The sequence below is a fragment of the Glycine max genome, chromosome 5 (genome assembly GCF_000004515.6).
Source record: "Glycine max cultivar Williams 82 chromosome 5, Glycine_max_v4.0, whole genome shotgun sequence".
Lineage (NCBI taxonomy): Eukaryota > Viridiplantae > Streptophyta > Magnoliopsida > Fabales > Fabaceae > Glycine > Glycine max.
Genome location: NC_038241.2, coordinates 31,331,760 through 31,340,217, shown reverse-complemented (window position 1 = coordinate 31,340,217; position 8,458 = coordinate 31,331,760). Strand labels below are relative to the sequence as shown.

General features: G+C 31.7%; 1 protein-coding gene across 1 annotated transcript in view; it reads right to left on the bottom strand.

The window, feature by feature from the left end:
* Positions 1-1,359: 1,359 nt before the first annotated feature.
* LOC100806310 (beta-xylosidase/alpha-L-arabinofuranosidase 2) overlaps positions 1,360-8,458 on the bottom strand; it is a 23,955-nt gene continuing 16,856 nt past the window's right edge. Inside the window, exons 4-7 of the mRNA XM_014775623.3 lie at positions 6,331-6,428; positions 5,703-6,050; positions 4,697-5,106; positions 1,360-1,640 (exon numbers count right to left, since the gene is read on the bottom strand). Of these exons, the coding sequence (XP_014631109.2) occupies positions 1,635-1,640; positions 4,697-5,106; positions 5,703-6,050; positions 6,331-6,428 (862 nt within the window). The 3' untranslated portion in view covers positions 1,360-1,634. The remainder of the gene's footprint in view (positions 1,641-4,696; positions 5,107-5,702; positions 6,051-6,330; positions 6,429-8,458) is intronic.

The following is an 8,458-nucleotide window of genomic DNA, read 5'->3' as shown; positions in this document are numbered from 1 at the left end:
GTGGTTAAATGCTTGATATTTATAAAAAAGATGATGAAACAGTAAACTCCCTTTCCTCTGATACTGTGATACATTCTTTAGCAAAGTATATCTTGGATTTTTTTTAATCCAAAAACTAATGCTGAAGGAGTTCTAGATTAGGAAATAGAAACAGCTGGGAGCATACATACACGGATATAAGAGAAAGCAAGATAAGCAACTTATAGACATATAGTATAAATGATAATATATGTGGATGGATAACTACTAACTAGTGTACAAAACCTACCAAATTGGCCCCAGCATGTCCTTGCATGACTCATTTCCAGTGGTCACGAGAGTCAATGCTTCCATCATGAGGTTCAGACCCAATAGCAGTGGGATAAAATAGAATCTCATCATCTTGAAGCACCATTGCTCGGGCTGCCTCAGGAAACCACTGGTCCCTGCAAATAGCTGACATGAAAATTAATTATAATTGAAAAAAATTTGTTAACTTTAGTTTCCTATCTGGAAGAAAGACAAAAAATGCAGCTTATAAAAAATGTGTATGGTTGCTTTAGCAAAGCTAAAGTCAAACTTAGGGAAATGCATTTTTATAGATTCAACATTTTTCTGTCTGTCTAAAAATCTTGATACAACCACCATAAATAAAGATTTGAGTACAGGCAAAAAAAAAAAAGAATCCATATAGTTACTTGAACTAAAAAAAATGGAATAATTTCTTGAAATTTCTATTTGTTTTATCTAAATTTTTAAACTTAATTACGATAATTATTATCGAATTTTACTTACTTTACGGTTGAATTTCTTTCCTTGATTTACCAAAAAATTTTAAAAAAATAACGATAATTATTGCCATTTTGATTATCCTTTAAGTCATACATTAATAGTTGAACCAATGTCAATGTGATAAATGGATTGCACTTTTAAGATTTTTTTTTGAATTTTCTTTATTTTGGCTAATGGCTTTTGAACCTCATTAAATTTGTTTGTTTGCTTAAGGCCACTGGGCCATTCCCAGTTTGCTGAGAATTTGGTCGTTTCCACCATTAATTAGCAGGTGTTGATCATAAAAATGCTGGAAAAAAAAAGAAAATGAGTTTGATTTTTTTTCTTTTCCTGTAAACATCGAAGACAGATACAAAAGATTTTCAAATCAAACTGATTTGTTAAATATTGAACCGTGGAATTATGGTGATCCGTGAGGCTGACAATCATGAGAAGAGACTCATTTTATGTGATTTATATGAACATCAAGAAATGGAATGCATGCTTGTGCCTATTGATTGAGGATCTTCTGCCATATGATTTAAACGAGAATTAGTGTCTAACACTCGAGTAATGTAACAAATACTGTAATATTAAAAAAAATTATGGAGGCCTTACTTAAAAACTTGATTTCTATTTCAGTTTAAGAAATCAGAGAATTTGTTATAATTACCTCAGAATTATTTCTGGTCTCCTTTAAAATTGGTCCCCTTTATTTATTTATTTTTTAACAAGGAAACCAATGAGGAAAAAAGAAAAGATTGAGTGCTGAAGATTTGAAGGCTTGTTTCAAATCATCACACTCAAAGGATGCTTCAAGTCCCCCACATGAAGCAGATGCTGTCCTAAGGCAACTTTTCTGTCCCCCACATGAAGCAGATGCTTCAAACCTGGAATGAAAATTGTGTGCTATGAGAAGAGACTGTGAGACTGAAACATTAAAACTCCATTTGGATAAACTTCTCCGAAAACATTTATAGTAGACAAAAATAAGAAAGTAAAATGTGTTAAACTTCTTGCATAAGCTAAGATCAACTTATATAGAAATCTTTTTGATTTAACTTCTCTAAAAGCTAAGCTACATACGTTGATTTTAACTTATGTAGAATCTCAATGTATCTTACATTCTAATTGTAACAGCCGTAATTTTTAATAAATAAATAAGAAATTAATAAATTAATAAATAAATAAATAAGTAAAAATAAAATAAAATAATATAATTATGTCATAAATTTTCACTATATAAATCAAATGTTAATCTAGAATAGCTTTTACAAAACACTTCTGTCTCTTTCTCTTCTTTGACGCATAAAAATCCTAACAGAGCAATTGGAAGAGGAGGTCTAAAGAGAACCAGAGACGCCACAATTGCTAACGGGGAACGATTGAAGGACTACGTCGAGATAAGGGATGAGTTATTCACGATTGGGGATTAGAACGAACATGTATAGGGATCCCTAGAGGGTCAAATTTTGGGTATTTTGGATTGTTTCTTAACTGATTTTCCCAAATTTATGCTTGTCATGTGACTGAATTTCACTTTTTACAAATTTGATTTATTTACATATATTGCAAGTCTTGATTTCGTATGAATTATTTTCTTGTTTCAATATTTTGATTTCAATTTAAATTACATAATAATGATCATATATGTAGGCACATTATATGAATGATATGAATTGTTTACCCACGTTGCCGGATGTGTATATGACTGATTTTGAATTATATCTAATCATATAATGAAATCAGATTTTTTTTGTGTGGATACATATATTACTAAACATTAACGCGTATGATGGTTGTTAATTGGCTCTTGTACCATACGTACTGGGCTTGTTGAAATATATATATATATATATATATATATATATATATATATATATATATATATATATATATATATATATATTTGCTTGCAATCCACTCATTGTAACACGTTGGTTTTGGTACATGTATATCACATATTTTATAACCACGCCTTTTATTTTTATTTTGAAAGTGACAGGTACGTATTTTTTTTTTGTTAGTTACATGTTTTAATATTTGTTTAGCAAATACAATTAATAATAAAGTGAGTTTTTATTAGAAAAAATATTATATTGTAACTATCAAATACATACGTATGAAAACTATTTTTTTGTGCAAATTGATATGTTTAATATTATAAATTAAATACTGTTGTGAAACTATAATTTATTGCTTTTTAGAAATAAATTAAATAGTGTTGTGAAATTATTAGTTTATTTCTTTTTAGTTGTATATGTTACATCTGTATAATATAAATTAAATATTGTGTAAAATTATTGTTTAATAATAATTATTTTTATTTTGTTGAATTAATATATTTGAGCATTAGGAAACATTTGAAAGTATAAAAAAAATGGTTTAGTACTCTATTTATTTTTGTCTTAGTGTATTCCAAGTAAACACTTTTACTGTGATATGTAATAATAATAATAAATAAATAAATAAAAATAAGGTTATAGATATAGTGATTATTGTTGTGACTTTATAGATTAATTATTATAGAAGTTTTTATTTATTTATTTTGTTGAATTGATATATTTTGATTTAATTTATATTTTTTGATGTCAAGTAAATGTTACTATTGAATCATTGAATCTTATGTGTAGGGTGCATGAGATGCAATAAATTATTTTATTATGAAAATGTGATTGAGATGATGTGTAAGTGATAATCAATTGATACGTAATGGATTATGTTGTATGTTTTGAGTTGTGAGCCATGAATTATGTAATCACACAACACAACTGTAAGACCCTTTAAGGGCGACGAGTTAATGCGCGATGAGTTGTGATGGGATCCACTGTGGGAACCCAACGAGTTAATCACTTGAGGCGCACTGAGTTAAAATATATATATATTTTTTAAAAAATATATACAATCGAGATTTTGAAAACAATTGAGTAGTTGTGTGCATTGCATAATTCATAGGTAGAGTCTGTGTGTTCAAATGTTTTTTTTTTGTTGGACCTGAATCAGGAGGGAGAGGCCCTGACGGACTCTTCGGAGTGTAGGCCTTGGGGTCATCTGGTTTGAGTGCTCCTGTAAGTCTGTGCCGATCTCACATGGTTGGAGCATTCTCGCAAAACAGCGTGACCCTGACTGATCTTCCTATGATTTCATTTAGTGAGAGTGACCTGACTTACCCATTGTGAGGCATGTCCTATCATGTACTCCTAGGCGCCCGACAAGGTTTTTCACTGAAAAATGGTACCACATTGCATATAGACTTGAGTCTTAGTATAATTGTTGCATAACGCTTGTGTTTGAATTTCATTGAGTTAACAATTGTGGTTGATGCTATTTTATGGAGTGTGTAAACTGGAATGGGTGTGAATAATGTGTGCGATTTTGTGCAGTAATGTTATTTATATAAATTCAGCTTTAAGTATTATATGTTTCATATGCTCTAATATTTTATTATATACGAATGTGATAACTCACTCCCGGCGTATGTTTGTGTTTGGGTTGATTACCATTTGTTCAGGAGAGCCATCATATGATGAATTCCATATTAGAGCCGGAGAGACTTAATTTGTGATAGAGACATGCTCTGATAAGTGTGACATTGGGGCATAGGAATTACTTCGCATGCTATGTTTTCCGTAAACAATATCGTTGAGTTATGCTTTCTGTTTTTAGTTTTTTTTTATTCATTCGGTATGGACGGTCTTGTTTTGAGCCGGAATAACTTTGTTGTTTTTATTTGAACAATTTCTACTATGTTTTCATTAAGTGAATGTGAACCCTTTATCTTTTGAAATTAATTTAAAGTTAATATGTTTAAAATAAAAAAAAAATTTCGCATGATTTTATTTCCTTATATTTGTTATTTGTGAGGGTAGAGGGTGTCACACTAATTTTCTTCTTCTATAAGTATTTATGGATAAGTTTATCCGAACAGTGTCTTCAAGTGACTTACTGGATTATGAAACCCAAAGATCACATCCGCTATGGCAGCTCCACCAGCTTCTCCGGGGTAGCCAACCCACAAGATGCTTGTGATTTTATTGTTGTCTTTAGCAAAGGACACATCCATGCCTCCTCCAGACATTATGACAAGAATCACTGGTCCCTTGGATGCATTTGCAACTTCAGTAACTAGAAGTTGTTGCTGTCCTGGAAGAAGAATGTTGACTCTGTCTAGACTTTCAGCCTCAATTGCTAGACTTGCACCGACTACAATTACTGTGGCATCTCCAGAGGCAGAAATCTTTTTTGCATCATCTAGTACTGGATTGGGGCAGCGCACATCAAGACAGCCGGCAGCATAGCTTGTAGGAACAAAGGCTGTTAGGCCTTGCAAGGGTGATATATACTTACATGGGATGCCTGCAAAATTTTAGGAGTTTGTTAAATGTGATTTTAAGCTAAAAGGGAATATAACAAGCCTTGAACTTATGACATCAAACAATTTGATCCATTTTGCCTATGGTTATTATGTGAGTAAACCCCTCAATTTAGTCTCAAAGTATTTTCATTCAATAACATCTTGGTCTCAATCTCAATAAATTTGGACTATTACCTAAAAAAATTGTTACTCGAGAACCTAAGTGATGTAATACTAATCTTTTGAATACCAATGCAAATGGATAATTTACTTTTTCCTTCTTTGTCTAGGACGGTCGAATTTTTGGATCCCAACTAATTTAAGTCCAGTCAAGTGAACTCAACTCTTTTAAGAGAACATAGCTCTGTCTGTGTTTATTTTTTTCATTCTTAAGACTTGAATGTGAGACCTTACTTAAGGAGAATCACACTTTTTTCTAATTAGACTAACAGGTATGGTAAATTGAGAATTTACTTGTGGATAAGTATGGTGCTTCAACATAAAAATACTTAGACAAATGACTAATTAAATTTGACCCCTTTCCCTAGTTGATATCCTTATGGCTGAGTGATATGCATAAAGTTGGAAATTTTGATACCTTCATAGTTTCCAATCATGACCCTAGTAGCATTAGCATTGGGTCCTATAACTGCCAACGATTTAATGGCTTTGGCGTTGAGAGGCAGTGATGCTGGACTGTTTTTCAGCGACACAATCCCTTGCCTTGCAGCTTCTCGGGCAAGTTCCTGGTTTGCTGGAGTGCAGACATCTTTTGGTCCAAGGTTTCCATAAGGTTGCTTTCTTGGATCACCATCAAAGAATCCTAGACGCATCAACGTGGCGAAGTTGTTGGAGACAGCATTGTTAATGGATTCATCAATAAGCCCTTGCTTGACAGCACCTTCTGTGTATTGGCCAAGAAATCTTCCACAGTTCAAGTCCAACCCTGCCAAATCAAAATTTGTATATACCAAAGATAAGTAAGGGATTTCTTATGTAAATTGATAAAAGTCACTCTAAAGAAATTCACACTACCACTAAACCAACCATATACCTTGTCAGAAGCAATAAGGCGAGAAACTTAGATGATACAACAATGTAACACATAACAGTAGTAAATGAAACTCAAATGAATCCGAAATCCAAGACTTTTTCCAGTAACAATGTTACAATTAATCGGAAATTCAACATTTTTCTATGAACATGTGATTATGTAGTCTTTTTACCTGCCAGAATGGATATGGCTGCAGCTTCTTCAGGAGTCTTGGTGTAGTGCTGATATTTGTAAAGCACTTCTACCGAGTCACAGTCAGAAACCATATATCTGCATAGTCCATATATTCATATTATCGTAAAGACAACATTGACAACAAAGGGTGGCAAATAAACAATTAAAGATCATTATATATTCCTTCTGCCTCATTTTGTTTGTCGTATTAAATGAAGTACACATCTTAAGTAAACAATTGATTATACTAATTCCATGATAAAATAATATCATCCAACTAAAATATCTTCATTAACTACACTGTAGAGTTACCATTATACATCTACTAGTGCATTTATTTCTTAAGGGTATTATTGGATTCTAAAGTGACAAACTTTGGGACAAGAAAAATTTCAGAAGTGACAAATAAAATGAGAGAGACAGAAGAAAATTTAGAAAGGTACCTGTCGCGGTGATTTTTGGATATCAAGCTATTGATTAGCATTGACTCGCATTTTTAAGATCACCACCGATCTTTTATTTTTCCGAAGAAAAGGGAGAAAGCTCGAAAAACCCTATTTTTGAGAGATCAAAGGTCCGGGGGTTGGTTACGCAAAGGGAAGGTACTAGCACCCTAAACGTCTATAGTACTCTATAGGAACCTCTTGCTTATTTTATCTTTATGCTGAATTAATTATTTGTTTGGAAATAAATGCTCAAGTGTGGAAAGATTAAAGAGGTGGGTTCGAAAGAAAGGAGAAGAAAAAAGTTTTTGTTTATTTTTATTTGATTTGGGAAGACAAAGTCTTTTGCCTACATACCCGAATGGGATCAAAATCATGTAGTTCGGAGTAGAAAGTCAAGTGATTGGTTTTGATTGATTTTAAAGTTCGAAAAAAGAAGAGTTTAGGCAAGGTAAGAGGCCGAAAAGGCATAGAAGAAATAAAAGAAGTGAGTTCAATTGATTTTAAATTAGAAAAAATGTTTTGATTGATTAAAGATTGATTAAAGATTTGATTAAGAAAGAAAGAAAAGATTGACCCTTTTTTTTGAAATTTTGATTATGGAAAGTTTTTGTTTTTGTTTTTTTTTTTTTTTTTTTTTAATTATGCGGAGATAAGTCTAAACGCGCCGGATCCCTTAAAATGACGTTGGATCAAGTGAGGGTCCCTTTTCCTCGGATACGGTTCAAATCACATGATCGTCCTCGGCGGGAAACATAAAAATAAATGTGAGTGTCGGTGCAGATTCTCTTTTTTTTTTTTTTTTTTTACATTGGACCTAGATACATTCTAATTGGCAATAATAAATAAAAATTGCAAATGCATTAAAATAAATATGCTGGAAGAAATAATAAAATGCATGAAATACAAAACAATAAATACATATGGTGCATAAAATAAATAAAGAAAATGAAATGCAAGACATAAAAATAAATATAATGCTGGAAATAAATAAAAAAATGAAAATAAAAATGCAAGACATAAAATAAACATGATGCTAAAAAATAAAAAATGCAAGACATAAAGTAAATATGATGCATAGAATAAAAAATAAACAAAATAAAATAATAAAAAAAAAAGCAAGACATAAAATAAGTATGATGCTGAAAATAAAATAAAACGAAAATAAAAATGCAATACAGAAAATAAATATGATGCTAAAAAGAATGCGAGACATAAAAATAAAATGCAAGGCAAAAATAAATAGGGTACATAAAATAAAGAAAATATAAGTGCAAGACAAAAATAAATATGTGGCTGGGAAAATAAAAATGCAAGACAAACAATTAAACATGATGCTGGAAAATAAATAAAGAAAAAAAAAATGCAAGGCATAAAATTAAATATGATGCGTAAAAAAAAAAATGCAAGACATAAAAAAAAAATGGGGGGTAAAAAAAAAAAAAAAAAAAGGGGGCAGGAAGGAAAAAAAAAGGGGGGGAAAGTAGGAATCCGAAAAGAAGAAAAAAAAAAAAAAAAAAAAAATGGGGCCCAAAGGGGATCCCCCCGGGCCCAAAAAAGGAAAACCCGACCGGTTTGGTCCAAAGAAAAAAAAACCAAACCCGGTCCCGCCTCCAAAATAAGGGGGCCGGGGCCGGGGTTTTTTCCCCTTTTATAAAAAAAAGTTTTCCCCCCCCTCCCCTT